Below are 18,871 nucleotides of genomic sequence, written 5' to 3'. Positions count from 1 at the left end.
CCGCGCCAGAGAGGCTTCATCTCCTCTCCGGGCTGCTCAGAAAACCTCATGCTCCTGAATGGGTGCATGAACCTGAGCAAGCAAGGAAAGTGCTCCCTCGCAGTTGTGTTCATCGATTTTGCGAAGGCCTTCGATACAGTCTCCCACGAGCACCTCCTGAGTGTTCTGGCACAGATGGGACTGGACCAACACATGGTGGAGTTAGTCAGGGACTCCTACGATGGGTGTGAGACCAAAGTGCTGTGTCAGGAAGGTAGTACCCCTGGCATAGCCATGAAGGTGGGAGTGAAGCAGGGTGATTCGATGTCCCCTCTCCTCTTTAACCTTGCGCTGGACCCGCTAATCCAGCAACTTGAACGCGAGGGGAAGTCCATTACAGCGATGGCTTTTGCGGACGAGCTGGTTGCATCTGCCCATGTGCACCACGAACGGCATGCTTTACGCAAGGAAGTCCAGCGGTGGACTGGGAATCCCGAAACTGTCTATGATTGTTCCAGCCATACAGGCTAGGAGGATCCTGGGCCTCTCTCGTTCAAAAGACGAGGTGGTCATTTGGATGACTCTGAACATGATCGATCCCGGAAAGTTTGAGAGGTTATGGCTGAGTGCTGGAGGGTCACCAGATGAGGTACCGGAGCTGGGTCCGGTTCTGGTTGAGGGCTCCCCTGCGGAGGGGACCACCGACACCAACAGCATGCTGAGGCCGAGGAAGCGTTTGGTCCCGTGCGACTGGCGCCAAGTTGAATTTGAAAGGTGGGCAGACCAGTTAATCCAAGGGAAGCGTATCCGGACGTTCGAGGAGGACAAAATCAGCAACTGCTGGTTACTTAACACCCCGCCAAACAAGTTTTCCCCCAGTAGTTTCTCGGCGGCTGTCCAACTCAGGGCGAATGTTTACCCAACTCGCGAGCTGGTGGGGCGTGGAAGGAGCGATACCGTTGATGTCAAATGTCGCCACTGTGGGGAGGCCCCAGAGACTTGCTGGCATATCCTTGGGCTCTGCCCCAGAGTTCGGCTCTGCCGGATCCAGAGGCATCACAAGGTGTGTCAGATCCTCGTTACGGAAGCTGAGCGCCACGGCTGGGAAGTGGAGAGGGAAAAGCGCTGGACTCTGCCCTCAGGGGTGGTTCTGGTGCCAGACCTGATCTGCTGGCTGGACGAACTGGCGCTTATTGTGGATGTAACGGTGCGGTACGAGTTCAATGAGGAGTCCCTAGGACGAGCGCGAATCGAAAAGGAAGACAAATACTGCCCCCTCATACCGGTGATCAGGGCGAGCAGAACTCAGACCCAAAAGGTGTTGGTCTTTGGCTTCCCACTGGGAGCCAGGGGCAAGTGGCCGGCTGGGAATGAGCAGATGTTAGCCGAACTAGGCCTGAGTAAAGCTCGGACTCTGAGCTTTGCTAAACTCCTAAGCCGGAGGGTTCTCTTGTATTCTCTGGATATAATGAGGATCTTCATGCGCAAGGGAGGGGAGTGAGAGCCCACTCACTCTGACCCGAAAGGTTCCCCCACGACCTGATTCTAGGCTACCTGAGCCTAACCGGGGGTTCCTAAAGAGTATCAACCTAGTCCTGAGTTTGTGTTAAATGCAGCATAGAAGGGTGGGCCTCGACGGTTGGAGGTTACATGTATCTAATGCTGTAACAGCAAACCTAAGCCTCTGACGCTGAGTGGGGCAATTCAAAATCTGCGACGCCCCAGTGTGTATTTGTATTCCGACCTGGATTGGAAACGCCAAAACCGGCATTGGCATGTCTGCCACAGGTCGTCGCGCGCCCCACGGGATGACGGAAGGGCCCCGGGGGACCTCACGGAATACTCCACCACATACACACAGCTCGGCAATGCGGGACACAGCTAAAGCGGCGTAGGCGAAATAAGCAACCGCCTAGTCGAGGAGAGGGGAGGTGGGCCCCGTCTTTTTTGTTGAAAGCAGTCAACGGGAGAAGTCCACACGTGACACTGTCACGGTTTGGTTCTGCTGTTTTATTTTGTAGTTTTATGTCTCTTGTGTCCCTGGGTTAGCTTCACTTCCTGCCTTGTCCTGTGATTGCCTGATTGTTTCCACCTGTGTCCAATCACCCGGAAGGACACGTACGCAGCCCACGCACTGGCCTTGATGAACACTGCAACGCCGCGCCTGTGAGGGACTTGTGCAGACCAGCAGAGACACGGCGAAGTATAACATTTTAAAGCAGGACCTTTCATTCATCCTCTCTGTTGGACCAGGCCATCAAAAAGGCGAATTAATGTGAATTCCTGAAGGTGAGGGTGTTCATGAATCGGTTTGGACAAAAGGATATCTTCGACGTTGATGTGGAAGAATTTCTTGATCCATCAAAGTTGAGGTCAATGTCTGTCCACCTTGCCTGCAAGGTTGTGGCGAAAGACCCTGGCGTCCACATCATGTTTTCCCGATATGGACTGCAGCAGCTCGTGGGACACCGGGGGGGACACTGTTCTCCACCCTCGGATGTTGGAGGCCGCGAACGTCCAGTCCAACATGCAAGGAAAGGGGATGGACATCGGGGAGGACTTGTGTGGTATGCTGGGGCGGGAACGCTGGACTTTTCTCCAGCTGTAATATTTACAAAAGTAGGGTGACAATATTTTTTTTATTCAAAAAATTCAATTACAGAAAATGAGACCACTAAAAATGACCGTGATGGAGCTGTGCGAGGTGGATGGCGCAGCCACAGCCCTGGATCCTCTCCTCGGCTTCATCACGGCCAAGATGAATGCCACACCGGTTCATGAGACCCCCTAAGGGGCACCCTCCAACTGTGTCAGCGCAACCAAGACCTGAGCCAGACACTGGGTGCACTGACTGCCTGGGATTTGGGAAGCCGTCTCCAGCGACTTACCAGGCAGCAGTGCAGCCTTTACCTGAGTGCCTTCGTGGTGGACAGTGGAGTCTCCTTACAGTCCACCACGAGGTACTCAAGGGAAACAGTTGGCGGCAAGGTGACCGCCACAAGGCAGTGGGCTGCGGGCCAGCGCATTCCGGTCCTTGTGGGGTGCCTTGCTGAGTTCACTCCTGCCGACAGTGCTGTGTTAAAGGAAGGAGTGAACGACTTCAGCATCATGTGCTCAACGAGAAACAACCGGGACCAGCTCATGCTTGGCCCGGCAAGGTTTTTAAACCATGACTGCTTCCCCAACGCCAAGTTTGTCGCCCGGCAGTACTTTGTGGAGGTGGAAACGACAAATAAAATCTCACCTGGGGAGGAGATCACCGTCTCCTATGGAGATGACTTTTTCGAAAACGACAATGCATTCTGTGAATGCTCAACTTGTGAGAGGGAGGGACAGGGTGCCTTCACTAAAAGAGGGGACCTGCCTCGTGGGGATCCAAGTGAGGCTGGCACAATGCTCACACAAAAATTCACTCACAGCCAGCACTGGTCCTAACCTCTTGAAATAAATAAGAGTGGTAAAGCTGAAGCTTTTAATGAAGTATGGAAGTGCACGGTATGAATAATTCAAATAGGTTTGTCTTATGCAAAAATACTGTTATTTAACCCTTTACCCTGACCACACCCACCATTGTGACACTTCCTGGACTCACTTATTTTTAATTTACTATTGCAGGACCACGGACCGTCTGTCCTGTAACCTCTGTGGGAAGTCCAGCCTGGTGAGGCTGGACAAACATCTGACAGAGACCCACGCCATGCTGAATGTGGAGGTAAGTGCATTTAATTAGTTTTAATTTGACAAAAAGCATGTAGGCAGGATCTGTTGTAAATTTAATGTTTTGTTTTTCCTAATATTAGAATTTCTCTGTTGATAGGAGCGTGATGCCACGCTCCGGCAGGCTAAGCGGGCGGCCGTGGTAAAGGAGCTGGCTGTGCTGCGCAGCTCCCAGCCCGATCCGCTGATGGTATCCGCCCTGGATACAGGGATCCTGAGTCAATTTGGTACTTTTAAGTTGTTTTAATATTCTTTGTGATTACCTGGTAACTAGGGGGCTGACAGGTCATCATATTCCATTAATTTTCCCATCCAACTATACACAAATTAAACTTACCAGGTTCTAATGGCTTTTCTGTAAAAACTTGGAAGCACATAAACACACTTGGAAGCAGAGGCTTTTAATTTCTTATTTAAATCACCTATGTCATTACAGATGAGGAAAACCCCCCGATGAATCTGCAAATTCCAGAGTCAGAGGAGGAGGACCAGGGTGAGGACCAGGCCTCTCCTCCTTCACCACAGCCCCCCCCGGTACGGAGCCGCCGCTAGAGCTGTTTTGCCCCACTGACTTGGACAGCCCTGTCCCTGCTGCCCAGCGCTCCTCTGCTGGCGCTTATTTGAGCCCTGCTGGCTCCTCTTTGAGCCATGGGGCTGGTGTTTGTGTGGGCAGCCCACACCATTTCAGCACCCCGGTGCGTGGGTCCCCGAGGGTCTTGGCAGCCTCCTGCAGCGGTTGCCAAGCCCTCGAACAGCGGGTGTCGGAGCTGGAGAGGAGAGTGGCCTCCCTGTCCCAGACAAGGACGCCCCAGCGGGATGGGGCAAAAGTGCTGCTGCCCCTGTCTGCCCAGAAGGGGCAGCACGTGGGCAAGGTGACGGTTGGAAGTTTGTATGGTGAGTTTTCCTTTTTTCAGTTACATTTCCAGTTTGCTATTTCTATCCATTCTCACCTTTGTTCCTTGGGGTTGTTAAAATAATATTAAATGTTTATCAACTGCAGAAAGGATCGCAGCAGACTTTCAACGATTCCGCCAGGGGGGACGCACAGGGAGAAAGGACTGTGAAAATGCGTCCAGGAGGACCTGCGCTTCCTGTCCCAAATAGACAAGTTGAGGGCGTAAGTATTTTGCATCTGACTTGCATGGACTGTGTTAGAACTGGGAGTCAGATTTTATCTCTTGTAACCCTTCCCCTTTTCCCACAGATGGACCACCTACCTTGGAAACAAGGGGTACGCGCCTACGAGCATAAGGAACATTCTAAACAGTGCTGTACTGTTTCTCCGTCATGCGGAAAACGTCCACGGGAGGGCGTCCAAGCTGACGGGGAAGCAGTACAGGCTGCTAGAATATGAATTGAAGAGGATTTCTGCCGATGTACATAAAGGACTATATGTACATCGGCAGAAGATTCTGAAAAAGAAAACGGGTAAATGTTTTCAATTTTCTTTCATCATTTCATTTCTTTCATATAATTAGTCTTCTAAATACATGCATGTCAAACTGTTTTCACAGACAGCCAGCTCAGAGGAGCTCTTCATGACAGCGGCGAGGAAGCGTATCCCGGAGCTGATGGGTAAGTAGACTTCATTATTGAAATTGTATCCCTTCTTCAGTGGATTGCATTCATAACTGTATTTTTCCTGTCTATATCTTGTAATCCTTTATAGAACAACTTCCGAATGATGGGCCAGAGCATTCGCTCCTGGCGGGATACGCGCTTGGCTTCCTCGCCGTCCATCGCTCCGTCGCCATCGTAAATATGACGGCGGCCCAGGTCCTGGCGGCGGAGCGGTCCAAGGATCGGCAAAATTTCCTTATCTTGGTATGTCTGCTACTGTTTATTTTGGGGTGGTGGGTCCAAGCAATGAACATTTCATTGGTGAACATTAGTGTCTTTGTTGAAGTCAGTATTTCATAGTCTCATAAGCCACTCATACAAGTCACCAGTGAATAGTTATACTCTTTAAAGTACACCTCTCCACAGAAATACACTAATGTTCTGCATTTTATCTCCTACGGTGGATGACAAGACAGCGGCCTCTTTCGGCCAGGCTACTTTCTCCCTTCACAGGGAGGAGTATGCCTGGCTGGAATTTCTCGCGGACTGCTGTGAGCCAGGAGTTGAATCGCAATATGTTTTCCACACGGTTTGTGGGGAACATATTGACAAACCAATCAACCGGCTCCAGGAGGCGTGGGAGGATGCCGGCCTGAAAGGGAGGGTGAACTTCACCCTCATAAAGGAGCAGCGTGTCAACACAAGTAAGAACTTAATATAAGTTGGATTCTGAACATTGATTAAGCCCCCAAAAAGGGTTTGATCTGCCCTTTTTTATGACTGCTTTATCTTGTAAAGAGACCAGTTTATTAAATGAGTTTGTTTTTTCAAACTTCTGTTCTTTGTCGGTCTTTCCGGGCCAGCAAGCACCTGACAGAGGCAGAGCGGAGGCGGGTAGCCAAGGGGATGTGCCCCAATCCCGCAACCGCGGACAAGTTTTATGTGGCACTCCCCTCCCAGAGCGACGCCTACACCACCAGGCAGCTTCGCCTGGCCGCCTTAAAGAAGGCAGCGGCTGTGGCTGAGACCTCGTCTTCAGAGGGCGAAGTTGAGTACGATGACAGCCCAGACACACCTTCGGACTGCTCGTCCTCCTCCGAGGATCAACGGCCAAAGAGGAGGCGGAGGCTCTTTAGCAGCACCCCCCCCCAACTAAGGGCTGCAGTGTGAAACTTTTGAAGGTGGCTCCAGGGACAAAAAGCTGCTAAAAAGTTTTATATTAAAAAAGATACTCCATTGAGTTTAACCTTAATTAAAAACTTTACTAAAATGCCCATCTTCTTGCCTCAGAGTTTGTCTATTCCCTTCGACTTTCTTCCATTTGCAGGTTTTTTTTCCCCAGGTAAGTGTAGCCTTTTTCTTCCTTCTGCAGGTTGTTTCAGGTAGGTATAGAATTTTAATCGACAACTCGTTGACAAGGTAAGTGGGGGGTTTACAAGAACTCAACCTTTTGTCCGTTACGGTGAAACCTTATCCTCTTTTCTGCCTTTGGTAGGGCTAGAGGTCGTGTTTAGAATTCCACCTTGGGTCAGGGGAGTATGGTTTTATTGTAAAGGTATTTCTTGGGATAAAAATGTTTTCTTATTAATGAAAAGGTCCTGCTGCGAGGTTTGCCTTAATTAAAAACTAAAATCCCATGATAAAATGGTTTTTATCCAATTTTCTTTTTTAGATCGTGAACCCCTCCCAACCACTTTTCTACCTTTTATAGGTTAGAGGTTGGGTTTAGACCACTGGAAAGGTGAGTACAGGGTATTTTATGGTAAAAAGAAATCCTCATTGAGGATGAGGGTAAGTATAATAGAAGAATAAAAACTGGAGATAAAATACCCGTAGGTAAGGACAAACAACAAAGGGAAGGGGGAATAATTTGTTTAAAAATTGACAGCCTCCCTGTATATTCTGATCATCTGCTTCTAGCCGGCAAAGGGGTTTAAAAAGAGCCAGTTGAATAAATTAAAAAATATGGGGTCATAGGCCAGGGTCTAGGTGAAGTGTATAAAATCAATGTCTCTTAAAAACAATAAGATCTGGATGTATAAAATACATTGTTCTTTGTGGAGAAGCCAAAAGGTAATAATGGAGAAACTATAGAGTACGTGAAGAGTGATTAAAATCCCACACTGTAGGAGGTATAATAAAAGCATTGGCCAGTCGTGTTTTTTAGTTTTTTCTGTTATTTGTTTTGGGTGTTTTTTTTTTAAAAACCACACCGAAACAAAAGGCCCACTTGTAAATAAAAACAAACTGGATGAAATGCCCCCCCACACTCCAAAGGTTGCTCAATGCTTTAAAACCTATTTCCTATTAAAAGTATGGAATAAAACATGTACTGATCAAGTACAGTTGAAAAATCAATAGTCATAAAAATCTAGCTCCTCAGAGGGATTGAAAACCATAGGTTACAACCATATATTAAAAGCAGCGAGGCTGTAGACCTTTATAACAAAATAAAAACTCCTTACGTTTCGGTCAATTCGACCTTCTTCAGAGGAGACATGGAGTGGAAGTGACAAACAGACGGTTAAGTAGGGGAAGTGGTCCGGGGGAGGGGCTTAAAAGCAGCGTCCTGATTGGGTAAATCTTAATGGTCCCGCCTGAGCATTTACACACGTGTTTTCAATTATCTCCAACGACCGTAAAGTCACAGAGGTGAATTCCCACATTAAAAAAGTACAAAAAATGCCTCTCCGGAAAAACCAATAAAATGAATAAATATCTTTAAATCACATTAATAATAGGCCCTCTAATAAAGGTTATCTCAAAATAATAATGTGATTTTCCCATAGGGATGGAGACCAGGCCTCGATGGCTTTGGCAGGTTAGGTATGGGGCAGAGAAATGTAGCCACACTTCGGCACGGGCTCCAAAAGAATCCCGGAGGCACTGGCACATCCAGAGGGTACTAGGGAAGATTAATTTGATATAAACAGCAGGTTCATAGGTAGACAACAAACCCTTTTTCCTTTATTACCCCCTTACACCTTTTTTTTTTTCTCTCTCATTGTTTGGATTATTTTTAATATTTTTTCTAAAAACGTTTTTTTTTCCTTTACACTTGATCCTGCCTGATTTTGCCTTGGACAGATTCATATTTGTCCAATCTCTAAATATGGCAGGCAGACGTCATTCAACGGGCCCGGCAGGGACCCGTAGAACCATACCCACTGCTCCAATAAATATAAGTCAAAATATCACCACAAAAATATATTTCAAAATTCTACAAGCCATCCATCACCTGGAAGTACTGGAGGAGACACAGCGCTCAAACATCTTTCCAGGGGGAATGTGGAAACAAGTGCTAAAACTAACATTTATAAAACCCTCATCTCCAAATCAAGAGGTCACAAATAAGGTTTTAAATAACACCACAAATTGGAGCTGCAGCTGTGTGAAGGACAGTCAAACTGGCCTTCACCCGAATGCTCGTTCAAAGGAACCCTGTTACTCCCATCTTTGCCTTGATTCGTTTCCTGCTTGATTTATAACTTTTCATTTGTGTTATCTCACAGGTGGTGTAGAGTGTCAGGTTTCAGTACCTCTCGTGTCTGCATACCACCAGAAATGACCTTCATGTGTGTGTATAAGAACTCAGCATTTTCACTGCTCGGAGACGCCATCTCCACAGAGCACCGTGATACGTGCCTGTGTAGTTGACCTCCTGCTTGCAAGCAATAAATGGACTTTCTGCAACTTTGATCATTCATCAAGACTCCGTTTTATTAGACAAATCATTCTCTACTACCGAGCTTATTGAAATATTCCACAACAATTTGGCGTCACGAACAGGATGCACTGACTGTCCGTCAGGCTCCGGGGGACCGTCCGGAGAAAAAGGCCTTTTCCAGGATCACCAGCTGATGATCCTGCCTCATACCTCCTTAGACAAGAGAGAAAGGACGGGCGGAAACCGAAGGAGTCCTGATTGACGTCACGTGTATCCAGCGAAAAAGAATTAATTTCTACAGACTCGGGTAAGAAGTTGAAATTCCAATTATAAAGTAACTGTAAGAGTTGAACATAGCGGAAAAGGATGACTGATCAAGTGGTTGTTGTAGTCTGGGGAATATAGGCCTACATTTATTTTTTAACATTTGGGTGTTTTTATTATTTTTATTTTATTTTGAGTACGTGATTCCGGGATATTTCTGATGCATTATTTTATGCGATGGTAGATAGGACTGTGTACGATAGCGATTTCACTCGGAACAAATTCTCCGAGATCGTAACACTCGCTATTGACCCGGGTAAAACAAGACCGATGTTATAGTTAACCATACGTGAATTTTACCTGTAGAATAAGACCGTGGCTGTAGCACACGTGAGTTTTATGCTGAAGCAGGTAAAACGATATCACTGGTATTGACAACCATACGTGAGTTCTACTGAATTACCTTTAGAACAAGATCGGGGCAATATCGTAGCGTGAGTTTTGACTGGGGTTTTTGCAAAGTTTTTCATTGTATAAAGAAACTACGCCTTACGGTGACGACTGTATTGTAATAAGTAAACCGGTAGGGTCCACACCAGTAAAAGATGGGTGGCCAGTCTGCAAAACACACCGAACCGTGGGGTCCGATTGTGGCAATGATCCAGCAGAAATACGGGAAAACATGTACAGAGTGTCTCCCATACTGGACAAAAGAGTTTGGGTTTCCAGAAAACGGCTCGTTGAGTGCCGCTAAACTTAAAATGTTAAGAGGGGATTTGGAAGCAAGATTGAAAGAATTGAAAAGTGGTAAAAAAATCAAAGTGAAAGACTTAGAAATAATAGAGAAAAACCAGACATGTCTGGCACAATGGGAAATGGAATGTGAATGTAGGGAGAGAAAACAAATGATGAAGAAAATGACGTGTTTAAAAACTGAAAAACCTGACATAGAAACACAGAATAATCCATGTGTGTCTTCTCCATTGTATCCATCCCTGACAGGGGCAGGCGGTCCTCTCCTGAACACGTGTTATCAAATTCCTGCACCACAACCGTACAACCCCAATCCAACGGTTGGCAGACCTGTAACACGCAGTCAAACCCGGCTGGGAGACCAGGGAGGTGCAGACGTCAAATCATGCTCACCCCTCAACCCATTCAAAGCTGACCCCACAGCCCAGTCCACCCCAAACTCTGCATGGTCAATCCACGACCCATCCTCCTGGAGGGGCACAGCCGGCAGAATTGTGGATTTTCTTAGTCCTAACACCACCATGGACAGTAAACTGGATGTGTCTTATATTCAAGCCCCCATGATTCAAGTTCTACGGCCACAGGATGGACTACCTGGCCTCGTATTCAGGCCCTGGCCCTGGCCCTCCGCGGCCATTCAACAAGCTGCCTCCCATCTGCCCAACATAAAAAATGGCTTGGCTTTTGGAAAAGAGTTCCTGACGTTTTGCAAAGAATTCATGCCCACCGGAGCTGAGGTCCACCGCCTGCTGATCAAACATGTGGGCCCAAGTGACTTCAGCAAAATCAGAGCAGTAGTCACCGGTGCCGGCTGCGACTCCCACCAAGTGCACCGCGACTGGAGCAATGAGGCAAACCTCAACTACAGAACATTCATAACAGCCATCTGTGCTGCTGTGGTTGCGGCCTTCCCAGCGACTGTCAACATGGCACTCATCAACAGCACAAAACAAGGTAAAGCCGAAGATGTAACATTTTACTATCAGCGTCTTGTGGCTGCTTTTCAGATTCACAGCGGCCTCGAGGAGCCCACGGACCTAACCAACATGACCGTGTGGGAAACACATCTCAAGAACGCCTTCATGAACGGGCTTCTGCCCGACGCCAAAACTGCCACAGAACACTCTGTCGTGGGTCTGGAAGATGCAAGGCTCACAGAAGTGAACGAGGACGAGACCCCCACCCATCCAGAAATTCTTATGGGAGGGGCCAACAGAGAGGACGAGGCTGAGGAATGGATCGTGGAAGAAGAGGGCGTTTCGAAGGAGGAGCACCACGAGATATGCAGCCTGACGAATGCTTCCTCTGTGGACAAACAGACCATTGGTACAAAGTAGAGATGAGCGAGTACAGCATTATCTGTATCTGTTGAACCATATGAATAATCTGTATCCGTACTCGGACTGGGCGGGGCTTAACCCGGAAGTAGGAAGGATTTACCCCATAAATTGTCGGGTTAAGCCTTTCTGCGGTTAAAACAGCATTCCTTCTTAATTCTTATCACTGATGATCATGAGAGAGAGAGGGGAAGTGTGTGTGTGGCTAAATTTAATTTAATATTAATATTTAGTTATTCAACACAACTAGTCAACGTCAGACACTGAGTGCGTGAAGAGAGCCTGCAGACGGTAAAAAAAAACTGATGAGAGAGAGAGGGAGAGACAGAGAGAGAGGTCAGTGCGTGAAGTAAAAAAAAAAAAAACTGGTTAGAGCCGACTGAAAAAAAAAACTTGTTAAGCACCATGTCTTAACAAACCCCACGTTTACCTGAACTCTACTAGTTAAAAGCAACAAACCGAAGTAAAAAAAATAAAGGCGAAGAAATCGTTTAAATTTATCGGGAAAGACCCGCGAACCTGCTGACTGAGGATGGGAGAGAGGAGTTCTGTGTATGAGTGAGCCGAGCGGGACATAGCAACACAAACAGTATGTGTGTAGTGGAGGGGCGCTGCGACTACCAACCAATCACAGAACGCAGACACAGACAGCTACCCAATGAGGACTTGTATTCAATCCGAGCACAGATATTGACTCGTATTACTCGTATAATACTCGTACTCGGCAAAAGTGCTTTATCCGATTTGAAAACGTAATCCATTGGAAATCATGTTAAAAAAGGTTAATTTTAATTAATATTAATTCAATTATAAGAGCTAGAAAGCTGAATAGTCATAACCTCCCTCCCCTGAAGGAGCTGAACATTTTAATATTTGAATGGTCTTAATAGCTGAAAGTTTGAAGGTGCGGCCGAAGAAATAGAAGAATAAAATTAAGTAGAATAAAGATTAGAAGAACAAGACTTGGAATGCATCAATGCATTCCAACAATTACAAGTGTTTACAGTATTATGTCATCTTGTTTTCCAGGTAACCATTATTTTAGCAATATTTCACACATTTTGGCCTGTGCATTGATCACGGTGGGTTTGGGTCAGGGTCTATATATGCACAGGCCAAAACTCTTTCAGCTGAGATTTAGTCTAGCAGACGCACATTCAAAAGTATGTGTTCTAGATGTAACACACTTTCTGATGTACCTACCAGCTGAAACCTTACACTTCTATCCTTATTATTTTAATTATCCGGTGTCCTCTGTACTGTTATATTTCCTTTCTGATGGACAGGAGACAAAGTTCGCATGTGTCCTTTTTTTCGGAGTCGGACCAAGCGAAGCTGAACCTCCTCTGCCCGGTTAGGGTTCAGGACTCCTACGTCCACAGAACTGCCCTGTGTAGACGTTCCGAACTGCATTTGTTTCGGACCACCCAATACTGGGGGCCTGGTGTCTAAACAGAGGATGAGCAAGTGGGTGCTTGAGGCCATCTCACGTGCCTATGAATCGGACGGTCAGCCCGCACCTTTGGCTGTCCGGGCCCATTCTACCAGGGGTATGGCGGCTTCTAAAGCCCTCTTGTCGGGTAAAGTGTCGCTGCATGACGTTTGTATGTCGGCAGGTTGGTCCTCTCCACACACGTTCGTGAGGTTTTATCGTATCGACCTTAACTTCACGCCGGGAGCGCAGGTGCTCTCGTCAGAATGTGCTGCCTGACTTCACACTACGGTTACTGGCTCATATGGCGGAGTGGGTATTGGCGTTCCCACAGCGTTTTCACGCAGCTCGAGTTCCCTGAAGGGAAGAAGACGCTGCATGTTTATGCCATACTCCCGTCACGCCCGTGGCACTTGATACGGCCGTTCAGAGATGAATGGGCTTGTGTTTCAGGGCTCTTTATAGCTTCCTGGTCCTGGCGTCGCCCGCCTATGACGTACCAGCATGCCATTGGATGGATTTCACACGTGCTTCATGACGCTGTCACGCAGGGGCGTTCCCACAGCGTTTTCACGCAGCGTCTTGTTCCTTCAGGGAACTAAGGTTACATACGTTTTTCACATGTGTATACCGATCCTTAGGGTAACCTAAGCTTAACGTTGAGATAGTTCAAATGATAATGTTGACAAAACTGTCAGGGCTACTGGACCTTGAAGTCTGAGTATAACCTTAAGTCTGAAAACAATGTGAAAAGCCTTTTCATCGTACGAAATGAACCATATTGTAAACTATTGAAACATGGTCCAATGTTCAGGAAGCTTTGTGTTGTTAAATTTGTCACTTTGCCACAAAATATACACAAGTGTGTGATTTATATATGAATATTTACCAAAGATACAGATCAACACAACAGTACTGAACTGTTTTTCTTTTGACAAGTTTTTTTACGTTTTTCCAATTTGATTTTTAACATTGTTTGCGTCCTCCACCCCTTGACCTTTTAGGGACGTAACTACTATTATTTCTATTGCTATTAATACTACTGTGACTAATAGTACGTCAGCTGATTATATACTAGTACTACCACTAACACTTGCTTTTAATCTAAAATGTACTTCTAGAGCTACCACCACTAGTACTTTATGTAAAACTATAACTAATACTACTACTTATATTACTATGAAAATACATTTTTTTAAATCTCAGGTTTTATTTTTTTAATTCATATCAGCTTTTGCATTTCTGTATTTTTTGCAATAGTTTGAAATTAATTTCAGATGTTCCTATTCTTTCAGCAATATTTAGAATGAATTTCAGCTTTTATTATTTCAGTATTTATTCAAATTCATGTAAGCTTCCCCCTTTTTTTTTTGCTTCTTTCAAGTTGATTTCAGCTTCTCATTTGTCACAGTGAAGTTGCTGGTGCGCAGGGAGTACTCAGACACGGGTTTTCAGCAAAGTCAAGTGCTCTTTAATGAAGCAGAAGACGTGCACCAACGACGGGTAAACTCAACAATGACATGACAGGGGACAATAGGCACACAGGGCTTAAATACACTAGGAAGGTGCAGGTGATTGGACACAGGTGGAAACAATCAGGCAATCACAGGACAAGGCAGGAAGTGAAGCTAACCCAGGGACACAAGAGACATGAAACTACAAAATGAAACAGGAAGAAGAACCAACCCGTGACATCATTACTGTATTTTCAGCAATTTACAAATTCATTTAAGCTTCTCCTATTTCTATTCTTTCAGCATCGTTTAAAATTAAATTCAGTTTTTTTTCGAATTCATAGAAGCTTCTCCCATTTGATGTTTTTGCAATTTTTTTAAGTTCATTTCAGCTTTTCTCATTTCTGTATTTTCAGCTATTTTTAAATGTATTTCAGCTTTATCTATTCTTTCAGTAATGTTTAGAATAATTTCAGCTTAATCATTTCTGTACTTTAAGCAACTTTTTAAAATTAATTTCAGCTTTCTGCATTCCAACGCATTTTCAGCAGGAAATGCATTTTATAGTTTTATTCCATCTCAAGGTGTCAGGCACCGACAGTGGACGACCCAATAGCAGACGCGGGACACAGGTAAGCAGGATAGAGTTTTTATTTCCATGAAGAAGGGACCTGGAGACTTCACCCAGCAGGAGGTCTACAGGCTGAGGAAGCTCCTCCTCAAACTCAACCGAGAAGGCGTCAGTCCGGCTGAGGAGGTTCCTGAGCAGGGCTGCCCATTGAAAAAGATGCTGGAGGAGTACGGAGGAGTCCAGATCGTCCAAATTAATTATATTAAATACATTTTAAATGATATACCTGTTAGGTTGTCCAAAAATTGGACACCTCTCGTCTGTCGCGGACACGAGAGACAGAGAAAGAGATAGAGCGGGTCATTCGCTCGGCCTCGACGCGGTGTCCTGTTTCGCGCGTGCAATATTTTGCTCACCCGACGGCTCAGTATTCCGCGGCGACGGTGCCGCCCCCCGGCTGGTCGTCTTTGAACGGGATCCTTACGTCGCCGCCGCGACCCGTCATCAGACTCAGGTACTCGGGGTTCGGATGGGAAGATCGGCACCGGACGATCACGGCTTCTCCGGGCTTCGTCGGGCCCTGAGACGATAAAAACAACACCCGAATCATTTCGCCTCGCCTCGCCCGGCTCGCCTTATCGGGATTTCCTTGGGACGCTTGCACATGCTTGCACAGGCACGAGCGCGCGCGCGACGACACTGACGCTCACCGGGACCGCTCGGGGCCGCCGCCGCGAGGCTCAGGTAGAAATTCGACATGTCGGCAGAGCGTGCGGCTCGCACTTCCCGCTGTCGAGCCGCGACCGAGGGTGAGGCGATCTGGAAATAGCACGCGACCGCTTCCGCGACATTCGCAGGTGTCCGTAGAACCCCCCCCCAAAAAATAAGAGCCTCCGAACGTACGCCGAACACGCTGTGCGTGCAAACGACGACAAAGACGCTCGGTCAGTCTGTTGTGCGCATTCGTTAGTATGTCACAGATATCGATTCGGCCACACGAACCCAACCGAGGTGGCCAACGCAAATTAAATTGTCACACTTTTTTTCTTTCTCTCTCTCACAGCTCAAGGCCCCTCAAATCTACTATACACTACACAAGGCAACGACACGTGGAGATTGGGTTTTACCCTTTTATTTTATTTTACACACACACACACGCACGCACGCACACGGACTCCAAAGTCGTATCGACGGGGACGGACGCTCATTTACGTAGAACAATCACCACTCTGACTACGCGGCTACCTCCAGGTGTGCTGTACAGGAGGCGAGGGACAGTGATTGCTGGTGGACAGGTAGGCGGCAGCAGGGTTTGATACTCCGATACTTCGATCTGCATCTGCCAAGCTGCTTGTTCCTCCCTCACTGAGAGAAAAGCATTCGGCGAGATCGCGACTCTTTGCTGTCCTGCTCCCAGATGGTGGAATGAGCTCTCTGATGACATCAGGACTGCAGAGAGCCTCTACATCTTCCGTCAAAAACTCAAGACACACCTTTTTAGACTCTACCTTGACTAAAACACTAGCAAACCGTAGCACTAACAAATGATAGTGTACGGTGTGCGGTGTCGGGTTCGGTAGGAAGACGCTGGAGACAAGGTTGCCCGTATACAATTCTTTTCTTGCTGTTAATGCACACGCGCTTAAATTGTACTTATATTATAGAAAAGTGGCATTATGTTTTGTAACTGCTTATTTGATGAAAAATGTACTTTCTTGTTACTTGTTCTTCTGAGTTTGTATCTCTATGTGGAAATGCACTTATTGTACGTCGCTTTGGATAAAAGCGTCAGCTAAATGCAGAGGTGTGGACTCGAGTCATGTGACTTGGACTCGAGTCAGACTCGAGTCATGAATTTGATGACTTGAGACTCGACTCGACAAAACGTACAAAGACTTGCAACTCGACTTGGACTTGAACACCGATGACTCGTGACTTGACTTGGACTCGAGCCTTTTGACTCGAGAAGACTTGCTACTTCCCATGAAAAGTAGGGGAAAACATTTTCACACCACCGCGCCGCTCTGTTTATCTGCATCTGTCAAAATCTGTGCGCCACCTGTATGCAGAGAGCGCGCGCTGCCTGCACGACATCCAATCGCTGCAGTCCATTTGACCGTATCAACGAGACAGCTCGTTCATGGTTACAAAAATCGGGATTTTTGAACCCGGATTCAGACTCCGATGGAAATCCTCGCCAACATTATGTCAACGTCCGTTTTAAAGTAGTGTAATGAGCTGAGTTAAAGTTATTAGTTAATCAGTAATGCAGATGTTGCATGTGTTCACGTTATGCTCTGTTACCAGCTGTAGTTACGCGAGACAACCCGAGTTTTGGGGGGCCGTGTATGCGGAAGTGTTCGTTCGGCGCGGTGACGGCCAACAGTGACCAAAGTTGAGTTGTTTTATATAAATAAATGCAGCGGAGTTGCAAGCCAGTCATCGCCTCCTTATTTACGCTGCAGCATTGGGGTGAGCGTTACAGTACTATAACACAGTCACAGTCGATCCACCATTACCCTTCCCTTCGTAGTCTAGGTCTGTGAGGCAGCGCACCATCACCCAGGGTTCCCCCGTCCCCACTATAATAAAAGGACTCGAAATGACTCGAAACTAAAATGGCACGACTTGTGACTCGACTTGAGACTTGTTGGCTTTGACTTGTGACTCGACTTGGGACTTGCTTCGTCTTTGACTCGGGACTCGAGGGCAATGACTTGAGACTTGCTTGTGACTTGCCTAACAGTGATTTGTTCCCACCTCTGGCTAAATGACATGTAATGTCATGTAAAAAGGAGGAGCGGGGTGGGTGAATGAAGAGAAAGGAGAGGAGAAAGCTCACAGGCTAAATAAATAAACAAAAGGCTCTCACAAAATAAAAATGACAAGTGGAGCGGCGGATCGCGAGTCCGGCAGGCACGCACGGAGGAGGAGGAGGAGGAGGAGGAGGACTCCGCTGCCGACGGTGAGGACTCCGCTGCCGACGGTGAGTCCTCCGACTGCAGCTGCGCCGGCAGCCGTGAAGGCTCCCGGAGGCCTTTACGCCGTGGACTACGTAGAGGGATTTAAACAAGTTTTCATCTTAAACACACATTAGTCGGCCTAATTAAATCACAACTGTTCTTGTAAATCAGACTTTGAGGAGACTGTTATTATTTTTAGCACATTGTCCACAAGGGGGTAGTCCCACTCCTTTTGCAAGAAGGGACTCAAAGTTTTCACTTAGGTTGCGTTCACAAAACCACAGTGTGAACTATTTGCGCTGTGAGTATGAGAGCGTCCTGGTCATATTTTATGCTTCTCTTTAAAACCATATGAATTATTTGAAACATATCTTAAATGAACCATAAATGTAACAAATTTCAATGATTATTCTGAAACTTTTATTAAAAATTTTATTATTTTCCATGACTTTTCCAGGTTTTTCATGACGGTACGAACCCTGTGAAAGAAGATGGATCTGAAAACTTGGCACGAGCTCAGCGATGGACAGTACACAAGTTTCGAAAGGGTTACGAAAACCCAACCCTGATCCTAATATGGCTTTGAAGAGATTTTTAGCCAAGTTTAATTGGATCTGTGATACTTCTTACAAGTACTAAGGAACTACTTTTCTTTGTTGAGCCCGTACCATGAGGTTAATTGTTTTTCGAAACCTCCACAAAAAAATCTTTATAACCCACATTCCCTAACTTGCCAGTGCCATCAAGAAACCAATTCTCATTTTTTTTTTCATGTATACAATACACAGATATAAAACACTTTTTTTCAGTGGGAAGCTACATTATAATCAAATCAATAGTCTGTATCTTCCTTTTTGTCCCTTTATATTTTAGGATCTTTTCACAGATTTTTTCTGGTCGTTAGAGGTGATGAAGAACAGACGGGGTAAACACCATCAGGTGGGATCAGAGTCAGCAAATCAGGATGCTTCCCATAAGCCCTTCCCCCTGACCACTTCCCCTTCTTATGCTCTTCCTCATTCAGTTATCCCTTTACTTCCTTTGAAAGAGGTCATGTAGACCGAAATGTCAAGAGCGCTTTTATTTAGTTTGAGACTTTTAAACCTTGCTGTTTAACATAAGTTTTTTATTTTCATGGGCTTTTAATTATTTAATGCCCCTTGGCTATCAGCAC

General features: G+C 46.3%; 1 protein-coding gene across 1 annotated transcript in view; it reads left to right on the top strand.

Annotated features, from left to right (window-relative positions):
• Positions 1-1,572, top strand: part of LOC119205528 (uncharacterized) — a 1,992-nt gene extending 420 nt beyond the window's left edge. Inside the window, exons 1-2 of the mRNA XM_037457415.2 lie at positions 1-417; positions 506-1,572. The exon at positions 1-417 is cut by the window's left edge and continues 420 nt beyond it. Of these exons, the coding sequence (XP_037313312.2) occupies positions 1-417; positions 506-1,480 (1,392 nt within the window). The 3' untranslated portion in view covers positions 1,481-1,572. The remainder of the gene's footprint in view (positions 418-505) is intronic.
• The last annotated feature ends 17,299 nt before the right edge of the window (positions 1,573-18,871 follow it).

Source organism: Pungitius pungitius, unplaced genomic scaffold (genome assembly GCF_949316345.1).
Source record: "Pungitius pungitius unplaced genomic scaffold, fPunPun2.1 scaffold_33, whole genome shotgun sequence".
In the NCBI taxonomy this organism is placed as follows: Eukaryota; Metazoa; Chordata; class Actinopteri; order Perciformes; family Gasterosteidae; genus Pungitius; species Pungitius pungitius.
The sequence above is the reverse complement of the archived record's forward strand: the minus strand, read 5'-3'. Positions and strand labels throughout refer to the sequence as shown.